This window comes from Chelon labrosus, assembly GCF_963514085.1.
Source record: "Chelon labrosus genome assembly, chromosome: 3".
Classification (NCBI taxonomy): Eukaryota; Metazoa; Chordata; class Actinopteri; order Mugiliformes; family Mugilidae; genus Chelon; species Chelon labrosus.
The window spans coordinates 13035037-13055171 of NC_140339.1; the positions used below are offsets into that span (position 1 = coordinate 13035037).

The following is a 20135-nucleotide window of genomic DNA, read 5'->3' on the forward strand; positions in this document are numbered from 1 at the left end:
GTCGTGTTATGAATGATAATCATTTATGTATATCTACTCCATCCTCAGTTTTAAAGGACAACAAAAAGTACGGTTGGGTGCCAGAATACGGCTTGGCAACGACTGATTTGCATATGCAGCAAAAGAATGAGTGGAAGGGTTGGAGCGTTTGTGCAAATTTTAGCTCTCTAACTATAACCATGGTTTACATTTCATCTAAATATCCTACAGTTTTAGATGAGGTACAGATGCACGTTTTCTACAGTTACTTCCTAACATTGTGTTCATTTCTTAAACTATTTTCTCCCTGAGTACTAAGGAGGTTTAAGCATATACCGATTTAAAGTTTGCTCCGGTTTTCCTAAGTAATTTAATTCTTATTTTAAGTCTATGCAGACTTTTAAAAAATACATGCTATTGTGTGTAACCCAACAACTTGGTGTATAAAGTTGTCAGTTATGATGTTAAACACTGAACAGCACTGGTACGGTCCCACACATGTAACAAATCCTAATCACACTTTAAGCACTGATGAGTCCATTCATTTTATCCCTACATAACAAAATGATTAACTTCATTTTCAGTCTCCCTCTCGTTATTGTTGTTGAGTGAATGCAGCACGGCCTGTGAGCCGACTGGTTTCTTTCTGGCAGTGGGACGGGTGTCTAATGGGTCAATAATAAGCCGTGACTAACCGTCTCCCTGAGGAGCAGCTCGGCCAGACACACACTCTCAGAAAGCACCAGAAAGGTATGAGCCACCAACACTGATTACCATATAATTGCAGCCATTGTATTTGACATGGAGAATTAGTAGCCCGCTAGGTGGCTAACTGGCCTTTTATTCAACTTGGGCCTGGACAAAAAAAACACACCCACACACAGACAGGCATACATAACTCATACTAGAGCGAATATGCATTTATGTGCAGACAATTATTTGGAATACAAAGCGTTCTTTGTATAAACATCCAAAATCCAAAAATGCCTTTTTCAGAAAGATAGCAATGATTCAGTAAAAAAATAAATCATGGAAGGGAGGTTTACTTCATTCATTGAATCTAATTTATGAAATTAAACTTAAATTCTTTCAAGATCAACCTTCAACACCTTTTCTTTTTCACTGGCACCTTTTTTTAACCGCCTGAGTTCAAGGTTCAGTGTTCATACACACTGGATAATCTGCTGTGGCCTATTGAAATTCCTCCTTTCCACTTTGAAACTTACACACGCCTGCAGTTGTGAAGTTGTGAGCTTATCCCACAAGGAACCACAGCCTCGGACTTTGAGGCACAGAACGATTTGATGTGGTTTCTGGCATACGAGTCAAGAGGGTTAACAAGACCCACTGCCATGGAGTCCCTTCAACCCACGTGTGGCTAAACGATCACTTCCCTGCGCGTCTCACATCGCAACAAATCTCTTTTCATGATCACTTTTCACTCTTTCTCTTTCTTGCCTGACTGGCTCTTTTTAAACTGAGAGAGAGAGAGGAGAGGGAGTCAAGGAGAGAATTTCTCTCCCTCTTAAAGGTTTTGTGTGAGGACGGCTGAGTGAGCGTCCGTTATAGAAAAGGCCCAGACCACCACTGGATGACCCTGCTAGGAGCGACAAAACCCAATTGGTCACGGCCGCCAGCAGCTAATGGGCCAGAGAGGAATAGCCCTGGGTGGGTAATGACTGTATTCTATGTCTTTCTGTTTACGCCCTTCTGGTGCCCTATACCCCCCACCCTTACCCCAGCGGCCACCAGCCCCGTGCCCTCCCCGTACCCCTGCACCCAACACTGTGTTCTCCTCTGCTCTTCTCTTCTAGTGTCATTTACACTAACGCACACATCTACACAATGCTGTTGGTCACAGTGTCTGTCTGCGTGGGGCACTTGGCAACAGATGCTGTAGACAGATCAGGCAGAGGGAATCACAGGACCATATGTTTAGATGAGTCATGGTCCTCCTGCCTTTCCCACACACTGGAGCTTGGTGGAGAAGACGTTCGTACTTTGAGTCAATTTAATGGAGCACATTAGGGATTACTTTGAGTTATTAGGTAGTGTTCTATGGTACCATGTCAAAAAAAAAAAAGAAATCTTCCTATTTATTTCAGTGACGCCAACTTATTTCATGCTTCGCAGTAATGTTGCCACCAATTTGCCTCCTTACTGATAAGCACAAAATCAGATGATCTACTGCCTATATAGTCCAGGTCAGGCTACATTTGAGTGACAAACTTCCTCTTAAAGGAAATATCCTACTTTTAGGGGAAAAAACAACAACAACAAATGTGCCGATTGCAGATCAGTGACAAAGATGGATGTGCTACACACGTACCAACTCGACCTACGTATCTTTCTACCGCGCTTCATGAAGGCCATGCTACTTCACACATTTAATGTTGGACATTGTGCAAAAAATAACAAGTATCTGGTGTTCCAGTTCATCAAGCACCAACATATACTATTACTATGCTGGATTTTACACACCAGGAAATATTAACTAAAAGTTTCACTGACTAAATTTAAGTAACTTATTACAGTGTTATATAAGCCTAACCAAACCCTGAACGTCTTTTATGCGCCATTATCCCAAACCTTTCATAACCTTAACCGCAGCGGATTTGAGATTTGCCATGCCCAGTTATTTCTAGAAAATATGGGTTTAAAATGTTGATACTGATTTATCATAACCAAAGCACAATTTTCAAATGTGAACAATGTCAATAACATTTTTGTGTGGAAATGCTGTTAATTTTAATGCATTTTGCAGCATTCTCAGATCTGTATGCTCACATGATTCTGTATTAGAAAAAAAGACCCGAAAAACAAAATCCATAAGTCCTTTGTCTCATGAGCACTCCAACAAGTATGGAGGAAATAGTTTATCAGTTTCCTGTGACATTTTAAAGATGACCCTGGCGGTGATTATTGGCATACATATAAGTGAACATTTGGGTTTAACAAAGTAATTTCTTCCTTTATTAATCCAAGCCCGTTTAGTCTTCCATCCTGGAAAGTTTGAGGTATTAAACACTGTCAGAAAAAAAGAGCTACCTATGAGCATTTAAATGTAAATACTGTCTTTAATAATAACGTGATTTGGAAAACTGGGAACAAAAGTTAAAGTATGTTTTTTTTGTCATTATAATGCTTTAAAAAATAACACATGAATCACATATAGTTGTTTGCAACTCACTGCAACCAAAGAAAAATGCCTTCATGTTATTTTTTAAGGGGCTATTTCACCTATTATTTTTTTCCACCAGCATCCGAACATTTTATTAATACACAGGAAGTCTCTTGAATTCAACTTAATTTGGGAAGTGGTTTTGATTATGATTTTATTTTTATTTTTTAATTCAAAAACTCCATGGATGTGACAGTTTAGACCTACAATCAAAATGATAATCAGAGCGTAAAAGAGAGAAAATAAATAAATTAAGAACAAATGTGCAACAGCTTCAATGGCGTCTTATAGGTACTACTAAAATTTATAATTCGGTCAGAATTACACTTTGACTGACGTTGACCTAGCACACACCTTAGCATCATTTTATATAATATGGGGTACAATACAGCATTAGTAAACAATTGTACACTTTTTAGGGTAGTTATATGCTATTGAGACAGTGAATTTAGTTAAACAATTAGTAAAGTAATAAATGCTACATTACCCCATGCCACTTAAATCTAGCCAGTTGAAAATGATGAGGCACACTTTGGACAAAATATGGCTACTACTTTGTTGTGGTCGCATGAAATGGAAAACCGTAGCCAGAAGAGACAGCGGCCTGTTTGTGATAGCAAAGTTGAAGATAAAGCACTTATTGGGGGGATAGTCGGAGATGCTAGTGGTGGAGCTGTTGGCAGCAGATAGGAGTGGTAGATGGAAAGGAGAGGAGGAGGAGGTGGCGGTGGTTGTGGGTCGGTCACAGTGGCTCCATTCAGGCCCTAAGACAACACCACACAGAATGATAGACTCCTCAGGATTGTTTGTCGCTCATGGGCCATTCTCCCTCCTGTCTCCCTCAATGGCACCCTTAGCCGCACATGAGAGACTCTCACAGGTACCAGAAAGAGTGCGTGTGTATGTGTATGTATGTGTGTGTGAGTGTGTGTGTGTGTGTGTGTGTGTTTGAAGGGTGGAGAAGGGGGTGGAGGTGGGGTTGTATTTTAGAGATAAAGCCTCCTAGTCCTATGGTTGATTGCCCCGCTATAGACACTCACTCAGTGGCTCTGAAAGGCTCCCTCAGACGCCAGTGAATAAACTCTTACTCTTACGCATCCATACATCACCCTACCCTCCACCTCCCCTCCACCCTTCTCTTCAGGCAGATCCACCCCCTCCACTCTCTCACTTTGAATTTTCTGGGGATTTGAGCACAACCCCTGAAACCCTCCTCCCTCCCAGAAGTCTCCACACTTCTCCCAAAAAAAAAAAAAAGTCTTTGCTTTATCTCAAACTTTTCATGCTTACAAATGTTCATGATTCACAAAGAGCCATGAACCTTTGGACAGTCAGCATTTCCATATTGACCGTTGCCCAGCACTGCTATTTTAATATTCATGACATACTCGTACACCACTAACGGTTCACATTTCACTGTAAAATGTAAAGAACACAAGTATAATCAATAATGTTAAACAAGATATTAGATGTTTGTTGTCTACATTTTTTTTCTGAATACAGTGCTTCTTACTGGCTACATAACCACATTTAACATAAAATAATCTCTACAAACTGAAAACGCACCCCTTACCCTCCTTTTAATGTTGGACAGCGGATTAGGGTTAGGCAGTGGCAGGAAAAGGAAGCACAGCCCTCTGTCAGTCATTTTCCTTCCTGTTGGCACATGAAAGAGACAGATGCTGAAATGCCGATGTTATCCTGGCAAGCTAACCATTAGCCTGCATCTCTAAAGGCCCTAGTTAGCACTGTTGTGGCTCCTGTCAGCAGTTTCCTGGCTGCAGGAAGAATCAGCCTGACACTTGTTGACACAACAGGATGAGCCGACTAATTCATCCCAACTAGGAGGTGGAACTAAATTCATTTACTGAGTTACCAAGTATTCCTGGAATACCTTTCTTGGATTCCACTGAATCTCTTAATACCCCGCAACAGGGCGTTTAGTTAGATTTGGCGTGGATAGGATTTCGGAAATAAAATCATGGTTTGGGTTAAAATTAGGGAATGGTTAATATGTTCATCATTTTGTTATTTAATCCATTTTCCTCCGTAACAATGTCACAACCACTTCCTGGTTTGCTTTGTTACTTGAAAGATGGTATACGGATTGCCATTTTTAGGGATTTGCTTGTTGTCCGAGTTACTTTTCATGGTGCAGTCTTGAGTTCATTCATCTACAAACATTAACTCATCTAAAAAGGATGTGCTTTGATTTTCTTATTTGTATTCATATATTTTTATGTTTTGCATATGGTAACATTTTCATTATCCTTTTTACACTTTTGGCATTTGTCATTCTTAAAGTAAAAGAACAATAATAATACATCACTTTTACTAGATAGAACCTTTAAAATTAACAGCTTTTAAGAAATATTGTAGAAAATGCAATACAGGCAACAAAGTTATTTTTCTGTTGGTTAATCTGTCTCATAGTCTAAAAGGGAAGAAAACCACATGGATATTTTGAATATTCCTCAGCTCCCATGTAGTCATTTCTCAGTAGTGCAGAACGGTGCAGTGAAGATGAACAGAGACTCGATGCGTCCTCAAAGACCTGGGCGGTGAGGCTTTCCACCCAGCGGTTTGATTGACACTGTCCATCACAGGCAATGAACTCCAATCCTTTTTTCACTCTCTTTTCGCTGGGTTACATGTGAGGGAAATTTCGAGTCCCTACAGTTTATTTATTTCTATGTGTTTGGCTGTTAATTAGCTTAACCATGTCCCAACAGTGACATTTATACAAACTTGCATTTCCATTCTTAAAGCTCTGACTTCCCAGTCACTGTCATACATTAACATTTTCTAACCTTTCAATGTAAAGCCAAGTGACTAGAGGAGCTGAATGTTGCCTCCTTATGGTGCGGCCTGGTTTAAGCCATTCAAATTCAGCCTCAGCGTGGAGGTGCAGGGCTTTGCATATTCCTCAGTCCTCAGGGACCTGAGCACAGGCAGGCCTACCTTTGTCTGCACCGCAGCCTGTGGACCTCAGGGAGTTCTTTGCTCTGATCAGGCCTCCATTTAAACAAGTCGAACAATAACAGCATTTAAACCAACCAGGTTCTCTCCATCCGAGACTTATTTGCAAGCTGTTACCCTTCTGCTTGCGATGGTTAATGCTAATTCCTCAGGTCTTTACATTATTTACTAATCTGCACTTCCACCACAAAACAAAATCCAGTTTACCTGCTTTTGTGAATTTTAAAACAAAACTCTGCGTGGTGCATTTTCTAAGTAGAAGGTAAAGATTTTTCTGTACTGTACTACTGAGAGAGAGTACAACAACTGTGTGGCTGTCTTTTTTTCCTCCAACTGTTATTTTCTTTTTAAAGACACATTCAGACACTTCAAAATCTTCTTCTACAATAGATCTAATATAGGCTACCCTTCAGCCCTCTCCCTCGCTTCTGTTTCAATCATCTCATACACTTGTGAGGAACTATGGCTAAATTAGTCTGCTTAGAAATGGAGAAGTGCCTTAATTAAAACTTCATCCTCAGTCCAAATCCCTGCTCTCTGCTTTATTCCCCGCTTCTCATCCTCTTTCCTCCTCCACGGCAGCGTCTCACCCAGCAGACAGAAGGGGGACATCGTTGACTTGCACTCCAAGGCTTTCACTCATTCGCCGGCCTCAATAGAAACTCCCCATTAGATACAATGACCCTGCAAATTAAAGGAATGACTGTCCAAATTAAATCAAGCAAGGCAGCTCCATGCCGGCAGCCTGGCTTCAGTTCGGGCTTAGCCTGCCCTGCTCACCCCCCTCCTTCCAACTCTTCAGCCTTTCTCATAAGCGAGAGGTGAGCGGAGAGAGTGAATGGAGTTTTTTTTCACAGCCCTCCTTGAGATGCTACTTCTTGCTAATTAACTGGTGCTCTTTGTCATCTCCTCTGCGAGTATGAAGGACCTTGGGAGGACTGAATAGAGCTTTCTCAACTGGCAACCCTTTCCAACTGTCTCTTGCTCCCATGCACTCTTCATTCTCCTCTCTTTGTCCGATGTTGCAACAGTGAATGAATTGATAGCGCTTTTATTAATTAGTTTTTTGTGTGTGTGCCGTCGTTGCCATTATCATTGCAAACTTGTGAATTTTTGGAAGGAAACAGCTCATTGTGGCAGACATTTCTGTGGTTTCTCATAATTAAAATGAATTTTTGTTTGAATCAAAGGTATAACATTATCTTCAAAGTGTGTGTGTGTGTGTGTGTGTGTGTGTGTGTGTGTGTGTGTGTGGGTGGGTGTGTGTGTGTGTAGAGTCTCTTTGCATGTGAATATCACCATGATCCCTGGACTCAGGAGACAGCCTATCATGGCCTGTCATCTCTAATCCTTGAAATATTGTCCCAATTCAATGAATGGTGTAAAATTGGAACATATGTGTCATTATTCTGTAAATCTTTCATTATACTGCTATCGCCAGTTTTTTTTCCATTCTTGCCTGCTTTCACAGACCATTCCTCACAAACTGCAAATATCCCATACACGGTAATTACTTGCAAATAATACAAAATAATCTCTTTTTTTTTACATGCATTAGCCCTGCAGCTTTAGTTCAAGCAGATGCATGAGTATAAAACACGTCTGCTTTCCCATCCATCTACTGGGATCTCAGAGATTGTCTGAAATCTGGCGAGGCTGTGCTGGTTGGACACACGTCATAAAGCTGATAGGGTTGAACTCCCCGACTGTGACACTGAGATTTGCTTCCCTCTTGATCAGTTTGTCTCTGCTTGTCCCACTGTATCAGCTCCAGCAAAGACTATAAAGATCCATCAAACTGCAGACACAGAGGCAATGCAATGGGAAAACGTTCAAGGAGAACCGTGGCCGTGGATAATGGCTGGAATCACACTCTGCCTCGTGAAAACTAGAATGTAAAATAAGTGGAACCAAAAACTTGGTCTCTGTGTGTGGCAAGGGAAACAATGGATCACTCTCTACACTTTTATGTGTTCAATATTCTCTGAACAAGAAGGCAAGGTGTAAGAGCAGGTCGGCTCCTTCCATCCTTGACCCTCCTCATATTCTGAAAAGAAGACATCTCTACCTCAAGTGAATTTCTGGAGGCAAGTGAAAGTTTCACATTCCAGTTCTGCAGCTTGTTGTCTTTGGAGTGGACGCTCTCTCGCCCCATTGTGCTCTTCTTGACCTTAAGTGTCTTATCATTTGGCCCTGTAGAGCAGAGGTCACTCTGCATAGATGACCCTTCCCCCTGCTTGCTCCATTCCGCTTTTGTACAAGAGTATAAGACGCATAAGAGGTCTCTAGGATATCTCTCCAGCTAAAGATAACATACAAAGTACTCTGAGATATATCTCAATGTAGCTTTGAACCGCTTGGAACTGGGGATGAATGGAAAAGTTGAATATTCCAACGATATGTGAGATTTTGGCTTTGTCTTATAAAGTTTATGAATGGGTTTAGAAGAAAAAGATCTGCATCCTTCTCTGTGTTGTTTCTGGTGGACTGGCTTGACCTCACATCCTGGTCATGAGTACTCCTGCTTGTCGTGGCGTCTCTGATCAGGGTAAACTGTGTAATTTCCTGCTTATTAAGCCGAAACTGCTCTCCTCAACATGGTGGTGAACCAGAGAAGAGGGGAGGTGTGTAGAAGAAAAGGAGAAATGGACTGCATGAGATGGTGAAAGGGATAGACGAGTGATGATGTGGAGGTCTGACAAGCAGAAGGGGGAGTTAAGACCTGGGAGACTAGAGGTCAACTCACCTAGGGCCTATTGGCTCCCCCGTAATGCAATGATGGGATCAATTATGGGCCACACTGGGACTGGGAAGCAGCACAGTCCAATGGCTCCAAATAGCTGTATGTGACTTTGAGGTGGAAGACATTGACTGCTTCAGGAATCAGACCTGGGGTGTGCAGGGGGGTTGGTCTGCTGTGTGGAAAGTCAGTTAGACCACATTACTGCTGTCTGTTAAAAGCAAAGACCCTGACCGCCCTGATAGTCATCATGCCTCAAGGAGTTTCAACAGGGTAAATGGACCGACTGATGGTCCACATCCGGGTTGAAGAGAACTGCGGTGGCCTTGTCAGCTTCTGCTGCTGTCCATCGGCAAAGCGCCACCTCACACAGAACCGTGGGGTAGCTGTCACTTCTCTATCAACTTTGCTCCAATAGATATTTGGTTTACCATCTACAAATAGAATATTTAACAATCTTTATATGACTACTACACAACCAGGGTAAAGAAGATAGTAGTGTGGACACTTTGTTTAACAGACCAAAGCAACAGCCCTTAAATTATGTAATCTAATTATTTTCTACTATTTTCAGTTTAGATCCACGTTTGATGAACAATAGCTGGTGTGTCTACTTTGTGCATAATATAATATGATGGGACAAATCTAATCAGATAAGTTATTCATTTAAAACAACTTCCTTGTTCTTTTGTGGACTTTTTTCTTTCAGTCTAGTCCAGGGGTGTCAAACTCACTTTAGGAGCCACATACAGCCCAATTTGATCTCAAGTAGACCTGACCAGAAACATTATAGCATAACGACAAATTCAAATGTTTCCCTTTGTTTTAGTGTAAAGAAGTACAATTACATTATGACAATGTTTGCCGCTATCAACTACTCGTTACCAGGAAATACATCATCACAAAGGTACATCTAGAAGCACACATAACATTTATTTTTGACCACGTGGTCCCCACCTTTGAATTTAATATCAAACCAAAGAAAATGTATTTTGAATAGATTCTTAGTTAATTAGTCTATGGTACCAAACAGTTGGCACGTATGTTGGAGCTCATTTGAATCCAGTTCACAGTGTCTTAACAGTACTCACAGTTCCTGGGATGCAGAATGCTCTCCTTCAGCAGTGTCCCGTCACTGTGGTGAAGAAACACTTCCTCAAGGCTCCGTCCATGTTCAGAAGCATCCAGTAGGTTCTCAGCAGCTTTCGTGCAATAAGTGTTTCCCAAGAACAATTCTCTCATACTGCTAGCACGAGGAGCTAACTAGCAACAGTCCGCAGTATGGTCACGTTTAAGCATCAATTAAGTAGAAATCCTGACAGAAAAATGCTCCCACTGAGCGTCCAGTCCTTCCAGCATACAAATACAATAAATCATGGAGGCAGGTACGTAACTAAATCACACAAACTTAAAACACTATAGCTTAATGAACTAAGTTTTAGCAATGACTTCCTTTCTTGCTCTGTTTCCCTCTTCTCGGTCCCACCCACCTGGAAACCCGGTAGGTTAACTTGAACATCACTAATAGGCTAATCAAACAGATAGACACCTGTCCATACCATTTACGTCACATGGGTATGGTGCGTTCAGGAACCATGTTGAACATAGGACATTCCAGATACTTAATGAACCTTCCCAAACACCAGAAGTCTTCTGTCATTTCCGCATTTTGCACTTTGCAAATTCATGCAGTGGGCCAGCTTAGACCCTCTGGCGGCCCGATTTTGTCCCACGGGCCATATGTTTGACACACCTGGTCTAGTCTTAAATTAAAACGTTAGACTAGTTGTTTTAATGCACATTTGACCCTTAAGTAGTAAGACTTGCTGAAACTGGGATGCTATATGTATAAGAAGTTATTAGACCTACAATGGTAATTTGTTGTTAATATTATCAAATTAAAGCTGAAAGTGGGAACTATTTTTAACATTAACACCATTTCATTTTTATTCAATTATTTGTTAATTAATTGTGAGGGACAGAGTTGATGCAAAAATGTGTTGTTTCAATAGTTCCTGATGGCACTGGTTTTGAGAGTTGTCTAAAACAACGTAGAATAATGCTAAAGAAAGGATTTTAGTTTGGGGATCAAAAGTGGGTTTAATTACATCTATTGTGCAATGTTTGTAAGTGCATTTTGGCAAGTTCCATGGAGGCCAAATTGAACTGGAGCCTCAGCCGATGAGGTTAAAGTTTAAGTGCAATATCAATTCTGAAACTTTTTTAAATGAAACCTGTAGAATCCCAAGGTCAGCAGTATTTTCTTTAGTTTTGTTCATTTGTAACAACAAATCTTGAGTTTTTGATCCCGACTTATTCTTATCTTTTTTTTTTTCAATGTGACAGAATTTAATTGGAAAAAGCTAAATGTTCTGTTGTCTTGTTGTTGATCTTCGATTAATCATGAGAGGCCAAGTGCAAAAACCGTGTCCAGACTCATTTATGCAGGGCTCAGCTAGGGCCGTTTAAACACAGAGTTGCAGACACACACTTGTGCAGCAGGAGCGGCAGCAGTAGCAGCACTGAAAAGATCACTGGTTTCCCCCTGTTATGCAAATGCATCAAAACGCTTGAGTGAGAATTATATATGAATCCAATGAGGCTTTTTCTCTCTTTTAGAAATGCTTAGCCACAAGTACTGAGAGCCCTCAATGGCAAGCGTCCGCTTCACTCCCTGGCCCATGCGTATTATTCAGCTTGACGAGACGCAAACTGACATAAGCACCCGGGCTCACTTTCACCCGCTGGCAATCCGATTATATGGCCAACACGGCATCAATGCTGCAGGGCCAACAGGCAGTGAAGTCCGTCAAGCATCCCCTCCTCCACCCAAGCCCCTTCTTTTCCCATTCATACCTTCTTCTTCTTCTTCAACTGCCCCTATGCTGCTACCCCTCCCAAATACACGCACACACACTTCTTCGGGCCTCCAGCCTTAGTAAACAACAAATCTCCGGACAGAGTTCTCTAATAACTAAATTTTAGCCATAGCAAGGCTTTGTTGGAAGCATGGGGAAAAAATAAAAATCACGATTGTACCTTTCACTAAAACAAGGAGTATTTCCTGTTTTTGTAAGCACTCATGATGCATTTAAATGAAAAACATTCAAACAAGCATTTTATTACTTTTTCTTTGTCTATCTCAAGTTTGTCCTTGCCGGCTTTGCAGCTCTGCAGAGCACAAAGATGGTATTAGGCAGCTGCCTGTGGCGGCCTTCTGAACCCTGTCGAGTGCCTGTTCATTCCATAATAATCAGATATTAGCAGCTATATCTATATCAAACAAGTGCTGCAGGTCGTCCCGGCCAGGAGAATCGCCGTTAGTGTCACGATGGGACAACTAAGCTAAACTGGTGTTGACAACCACACAGCCCGGCCTTCTTTTCCGTGCTGCGCAGTGACGCTTGGGTCCTCAGACAGGGCACCCGTTGAAGGAGTGGGTGTTTACATGACGCTACACCGAAAGACTGCCAGGTGCTAAGGGGGGTGGAGGCGCAGAGGCTACTCTTGCAAATCGCCCGGGGTCCGTGAAACTAATGTAGAGATGAGATTAAATTTGCAGAGAGATACATTTGCAATTGATTAACGCTGAGCCACTGTGACAAATTGTATATACTTTTGAGGGAGTGTGTGCAACCCTTTGTGTGTGGACTTTTACAATCTCAGTGCCAGATTATTGGTTAAACAGCAAGTACTGAGACACCAGATTGTGAGATTTTTTTTGAGCACCCGATGCTTTTGTCCAAAACCAGAATTAAAATATTACGATTTTATGATTTCAGGTAGAGTTTAATGACCCACTTGAGGATGTTCCACCTGCCTGTCTGTCCCTTCTAAAACAAGGATTTAGAGGACTACTGTGCTTCCTCTACACCCCTCTGTTTTGTCTGGTATTAATGAGCAATTAACTTTGCATACAAGGTCACGGACAATAGTATTGGTTGTCAGATTATGCTAATGCTGTTGGCTGTGGCTGCACTGAAAGAGGACAGGGAATCCCTGTGAATAGAGGAGGTTGTGGCCTTTCTCCAAGATCAGAAAATGATATGCAAACTGTACCAACATGCGCTTTAAGAGGATTAGGACACCACTCGACATCCATACTGACAACTGCTAATAAATGAACAGCAAAAAGGGGAGGCCAGTGTCCCTGTCTGGACCAAAAAGAGCAAATCTCTTCTGAAACTTTGAGTGGTGAAAGTGGAACTTGTGAGTTAGTTTGGACTGGAAATACTGGAAATGGAAATGTGAAATGCATGTTCTTCATGGGTTTTAATGAGTTGTAAAATTTGGAGGGGGTGGGGAAGGGGGGTGAAGATGAGATCAAAAAATGATGACAAAAGCCCAACTGAAAGATTTAAGTGTGCGATGAAGCAAACAAAAAAAAGAGCCTGGGGTGAAACTAAGAAGTTGAACTCCCATGACCAAGTGAGGGGGAACAGGTGCAGCCAGAGTTCATACAGAGCGCTTTGTGCGATGATATGGCTCCAGTCCATTTGGGGAAGAGGGAGGGGCCCATGTTTAATACAAAGTTAATATCGATTTAATGCTTGTCACTGTTCTTCTGAATCTTGTGGCATTGCTAATTCGCTCAGTGTTGAGCTGGGGGTTTTGCGCCGCCTGCGCCAGATGCTGCAGGGACCTTCAGTGCTGCGGTGAGCCGAGGTGAAGCCGCGGCCAAAACACCCCAAGTGGGAGCCGCTGCTGAGGTGAAGACCGGTCGCAAACTGAATCCATTGAAATAGATGTTTGGTTAACTTCACATGGCAGGAGCAAGGACTCATGATGGGCTAAGGTCTGGAAAGGTGTGACAAATTATATGATGCAGTGGCCTTAAACATATTCAGTATCTGTAGCCAAGAGTTTCATGAGTAGAAGTCCTAAGAATTTGGCATAAAGAGCACGATTGGTACAAGTAATTATGATGCTGACTGTTTTATATTAGCAGCATATTTTTAATTATATAGGGACATTGCTGATCGAAGTGGAGCTAATAGATAATTCTAATGAGCCTTGTAAAATAAAATATATATAATAAAGTAGCTCAAAAGGGACCAGGGTAAATTACTTCCTACATACTTCATTTTACACACAGAAACATCTCCATTATAATATTTAAATTGCAACGTGTTTGTGTGTGTTCTCTTTAATAACCTCAAATAAGAATATCTACAATACTGCAACAGTTTAGGACTTCTAGGACTATTAATTATGCGATTACAATTATTTATTGGCACTTGTAGAAAGTAGGTTTCTATCAAAAAATAGTATAGTTTGGCATAACTGTACCAGAAAATGGCAAAATCGTGGCGACTGATGTGTTAACCGAAATAAAGCCTGTACCAAACCCTCACGGAGCAGGGTGCTGTCTGAATGGCCGCAGGGCCGAGATGGATGGACTGGTGACCGGTGTCATATACGAGGCTGCAACCAGTCAGCACAATCTGTTCATCCCGGTTAAAGTGAAAAGACGGGGAGTTTCCTCTCCTCGGTGCGCCCACGTCACCGATAAATAATGAGGGAATAATAAACAGTCAACCACCTGTCGGACCCGCCGCACAATGAGACGGCCCATACAGAGCCCCTCATGCATGGGTAACATATTTACTCAGCCCCTTTCACTTAACGAAGCAGAAAGAGACCCAAGACAATGGTTAAGTTCATCTATTTGGTAAACTGGCACGGCGCTGCGGGGAAACTATAACAATCTCACACATTTCTAACTGGAGATATCTGGAAACAATTATTTAGCATCATTATACGTGCCCTGCAAGCGCCAGTCGTCTATAATCCCTTAAAAGGATATTAGGCTATATCATAAGTGATTAATAAGTAATCCCGTCCCCTGCAGGGATATTAAACTGCTATAGATAATCCCTGGGGATATTTGCATACTATACGAGGTATTGCAATGCAAAATTAGTGCAAAAGTAACAGTTACGCATTAGACACGACTGCAGACCCATAAATGCGCACCGTTGCACAACAATAATAATTTCTAATAAACTGCTGGAGCTGGTGTTGAAGAATCCACTTCAAGCTGTCCTGTAATGCCAAGAAAACTTTAACACGAGCGGCTGAATCCTTAATTATTTGAAAGTGACGGGACTGCTGGGGGCTCTAACCGGAGGGAGGAGGTGTTGTTGGTGGCAATATTTTAGAGATGTGCTTTTAATGGCTTTAATTCAGCCGCAGCCAGCTGTTTTTACTCGGCCTTGGTAAAGGAGCGGGGACGTGGCAAGCTTGCAAAGCTCGTAGAAATTAGTCTCGGTCAGCCAGAGCAGCCTATGCTTCCTGCTAACCATCTGCTTACCGCTCACAAAAGAGGGATTTCGGGCAGCCAAGTAAAGGAATATGGGCTCATAAAAAAGCTTTGAAGGTCTCGTTACTTATTGGAGGTGTAGCTGCGGGGACGGAGCGCCGTGTTAACGCCTGTTTGCGCGCACTGCGCTCATAAAGCAGGCGCACCTCTGATAAGCGTTGACTCTCTGTAAAGGATCATTTCACGGAGGCGTTCCCTTTTAATTATCGGATTGTGGCCAGTTTATATTAGATTGATGTAAAACTACTTATCATTATTTGAACTGATCCTAAATTATGCAAAAACCGACCGGCTGGTTTAATAAAAGCAATGATGCCACTCGGTGGATAAATCAGACACAAATGTGGAAATTATGTAAAAGTTTGGTAACTCAAAAAATTAATTAATTTAATTGAATTAATTGTTTTTTTACAAAACACAAAATGTGTTTTTATTCAGTCGTAATTAAATTTTTTCAGTTCGTATTTTAAGATAATGAATTGTGCGCATTCTTGCCATAATTCAATAAATAAGTAAATTCATACCACATTTATTTCGTTATGTGGAAAATATGAAGATGATTTTATACGTAATCTTGAAGGCAGAAATTTTGGCTTAAAAGTTATATTAAATATATATTAAATAAATGACAGATACAAGTGGTGAAATAAAGAATAGACGATTTAAAATACGAAATAATTAAATCAAATAATAAATTAACTTTTTTGATGGGGAAATTTTTGATTTTGTATCGTATTTCAGATTTTAATTTGGTTAAAACCTGTTACAAATAAGCGTTTTTTTTTTCCCTCTCCTCTTTGGGAGTGCAGTGCGTTTTCGCCTGATTGCTCTGCTTTAACGGGTTTTCAGGGGGAAAGCTGACAGAACACGACGATCAGGCTCCAAGTCGCTTTAATACGAGTTTTATATGGGGTCTCAGTGTCCGCTCATATGAATGCGTTTTAAATCAAATCACAGATGCACTTTTATTCAGCCGGTTAAAATAGCAGAACAAAACAGTCTTTAGAAATAAAGCTTTTTATTCCACTGGGCTTTTTTTTTTTTTTTTTTTTGAAGGAGAGAGGGAAAGAGAGAAAGGCCGAGGGGCGCCTCCTCCGCAGCTGAGGGTGACAGTTAGTTCATGGTTAACAGGATCAGGAGCGCACGGCTCAGGCCGCACACTTCTCCTGTGCGCACTGAGCTGCTGCGGCTGTGAGCTCTGAATGAAGCCTGTGCAAAAAGAGTGATATTTAACACATCTGTTAAAGCGTTTTGATAGCAGAAATCCGTTTAAGACATTATTCCATGACGAGGGCCAGATTGAGTGTTGAGAATCCTATGAAACCCTAAAACTGATTTGCATTCGAGATGCTGCCCACGTCTGCAGCTAATGTAGAAAGTGTTAATATATGAGTAAATACATCACGTGATGCATAATTAGATAGCTTACATCTGTTTGTTTATGGCTGTTGTAGTTATAGTTGTGGTTCTGAAAGTGGCATAAAAGAATAATTTAGCACAGTTGTTTTCTGCATAACAGAAGGACACCCTGAAAGGAAAAGATTAAAGTGGCCTATCTTTTTAAGAAGTCATTAAAAGTCCCAATATAATGCCTGAATCTCAAGATTGCTCCTTAATTGGGCAGCTTGCCTCTGCCAAACAAAACAAATTGAAAGGAAAGTGGCCAACATGCAAAACTGATGACTGAGCCTCTTTGTGGTCTGTACATTGTGTGTTGCTTGCTTATGAAGTCTAATGCAATCATAAATTGCGTCCCCTGGCCAATCAGCGTGCCGGGGGATGCGGCATGAAAGCGACCCATGTGGAGAACTTTGTTGAGCCCCATTGTTGAGGCTGTCAGCCCCGAGAGGAGGGCCAGGGGGGCAGGCTGCTATAAAACTCCTCTCCCCAGAGTGAGGAAACCAAAGGAGTAAGCAGCCATTCACACGACTGATTCTCTCCCAGCTGACACGAGGAGTATTTCAGATTTCACACATTGCTTGTTTTTTTAAAGACGGGACCATGATGATCCCAAGTGTCATCGCGCCTCCTGCCTTCTACCCGGGTCTGTACCGGCCTGCGGCGACTCTCCCGCTCCACCAGACCCTGCCGTCCGCCTTCCAGACCAACTCCAGCTTCCTTGTGGAGGACCTGCTCCGGATAAGCCGCCCCGCCGCCTTCATTAACCGGACTGCCCCGTCAATGAGCGCCTCCCTGCCCACAGCTACCACCACTGTGTGCTTTAGCGGTGCGCCAGCGGAGCGCGCATTGGGCACGACCGCGGTGACGCGCGAATCGTGCTCGCCTAAAACGTCGCTGCCGAGCAGCAAGGACCCAAGTTTTCTCAAGTTCGGAGTGAGCGCCATCCTCGCACCTTCACCAAAGACTGGTGAGTAGACGGACTTTTTGTTTCCGCCTTCAGCATGAGTTGTTTGTTTAGATGTTGGTTTTCCTGAAATGATTATAACATGTGTCATGTTCCTCCACAGCGTCCTCACCACCTACAATATACAGCCTGCACTCCAAGACCTTCCCCTTTCCCTGCTTTGACGGAACCTTTCACCCCATATTCAGGACGCCTTATTTACCAGGTAGGTGCAGCTTGTGTGCACTTCTGTATAGATGCACCTCTTTGGCCTTTAGAATTCTATCTGCACTAATTGCATTTAAATGTAAAACACTTTCACCCCCTGTCATATATTTGAACTGAAATAGAAGCAGAAAAAAAAGGGACAAACAGCCAGAAAAGAAGAAATCACTGTCTTATTAATGGGGACCGCTGGCTCTGGCCTCTGCCCGGACCCACCCACCCACCCCCTAATTAACCAATTATCCCAAATCGTCACGCTCTAAATTTGAGGCGGGGTGGCGAGTTATAGTCCCCCCTGCTTCCCATTGGGGGCGTTTTGGCATTTCCCCGGCCCGCGTTTTCCCACAGCGTCCGGGGGGCCACCGGGCCGCTGTGGCGGGCAACAAAGCCCTCATCAGCGTGACCAATTTGGTCAGCTCCCACCGGGCGAACCACCCACACACCCCGGAGAGTGACTTTTACCAGGCGGGCCAAAGGCGTGAACCAGTCATGCACTAATTTCCCTATTAGGCGCTATTGAGAGTTTTCAATATTCTCACAAGACCACATAGTGCGTCGTTGTTCTTGAATCTGATGCGGCCACAGGGCAGCTACAGTCAGGAGGAAGTCCAGACAGAAGTATGCGGGGAGAAAACGCATCATGCGCCGTGCAATTTTAAACCGAAGTGAACTTTTAAAATCTCTACTGCAGCCAAATGTATCAGCTGAGGATTTTTTTTTTTTTCTCCCTGCAAGCTGCATGGCTCATAGGATAGGTTACCAGTGACCTCCAATCCCCACACTCTCTGTGCCTTAAACGGTCCTCTATTCTCACACCGGGCCAATCAACGAGTTGAGATAAAGAATAATCTCTTAGAAAAGTCTATAAAGTCGCTAGTCCATGCTTTCATTCAGACAAATCATAATGGAGATGAAGTCTTTTCATGGGCTCAGCTGAATGCCTCAACAAAACAACTCCAGCGTCCTGAATAGCTTTTCGTGTTCATTTAATGAAAATGATTTGAGGGCAAGAAGAAAAAAAAAATGCGGCATTCCCCTCCACTCTTCACTCCCCCCTCCGGGCATCAGTATTCTGGTATGCAGTTGTGTTTAGTTTGAAAGTGTAAATCTCCTTTTGTTGCGATAATATATGGCCTTCGCCGCCTGTCCAGAGTCTTTTCTACGTTAGTTCATTACTACACAATTACCGTTCACGGTTTATTAACTCCTCTGTCCGCCCTCACAGGGTTCCTTAAAGGATATGCTACCTCTTTACCATACCAATGCGGTTGGGGACCGGCCAATGTGCTAATTAGTCACCTCGTGCCATTTCACTCAAAACGGAGACGTATTGCACAGCTCTAAAAGGGGAAAAACTTCCAATAATAATCGGGCGAAAACCCGTGGGCTTAAATAGAAATCATAACATTCATGTAGCCTGGAACTTTTCTGATGTCCAAGCAGTTTTAAATATAGAGTTCTAAAACAGTAGCGTGTTTCCTGTTTGTGGATATTTGTGTCAGAAGGGTGAAAACGAAGTGAACACATTTTAATGTCTGTTCTGTTTCCATTACAGCGTCTTCATCCGTTGTTCCTATCCCCGGGACATTTTCATGGCCCCTGGCCGCCAGAGGGAAACCGCGGAGAGGGATGCTGAGGAGGGCTGTTTTCTCCGACGTACAGCGCAAAGCACTGGAGAAAATGTTCCAGAAACAAAAATACATCAGCAAGCCCGACAGGAAGAAACTGGCATCTAAACTGGGCCTAAAAGATTCACAGGTAAAACTTGTTCTGAAGTGTTTAAAATGGCCCAATAACTCGTGCGTAATTTTACGCGCAGGGACACACATTTGCGCTTTTCGCTTCACATAACGCAGAACTTTTCACTCACCATTTTTTCTTTCTGTCTTCAGGTGAAAATCTGGTTTCAGAACCGGCGGATGAAGTGGAGGAACTCCAAGGAGCGAGAGCTGCTGTCATCCGGTGGATGCCGCGAGCAGACGCTGCCCACTAAAGCCAATCCCCACCCTGATCTCAGTGACGTGGGCAAGAAGTCCTCAGCCGAGGATGAGGAGGAGGAGTATGAGGAAGAGTTCGGAGGAAACAGAATGAAGGCAGCAGAGTCCAGCATCTCCTCTCCCTCTCTCTCCAGCAAGCACTCGGACTTCTCAGAGTCAGACGAAGAAGAAATAACAGTATCTTAATTTATTTTAAAGTGAAAATATAGAGATATAACCCACCGTTTGTTTTTATGAGACTGTGACCAGAAGTGTAAGAAGCTCCCGACCTGAAAAAAAAACAGAACCCATAAATGTCACTGTTAAAAAAAAAAGAAAAAGAAAAAAAAGTTTCACTCAAGTTTGTAGCTTCATCAGTGCATGCGCAC

The 20135-nt window shown here is 42.4% G+C and overlaps 1 protein-coding gene across 1 annotated transcript; it reads left to right on the top strand.

Annotated features, from left to right (window-relative positions):
* Window positions 1-17202: 17202 nt before the first annotated feature.
* On the top strand, window positions 17203-19953 carry dbx1a (developing brain homeobox 1a; the record flags this gene model as incomplete). The annotated part of the gene is made up of 4 exons (XM_084575070.1): window positions 17203-17569; window positions 17670-17771; window positions 19326-19528; window positions 19663-19953. 4 exons carry the CDS (start codon window positions 17203-17205, stop codon window positions 19951-19953), a joined length of 963 nt encoding a protein of 320 aa, XP_084431196.1.
* Between the last annotated feature and the right edge of the window lie 182 nt (window positions 19954-20135).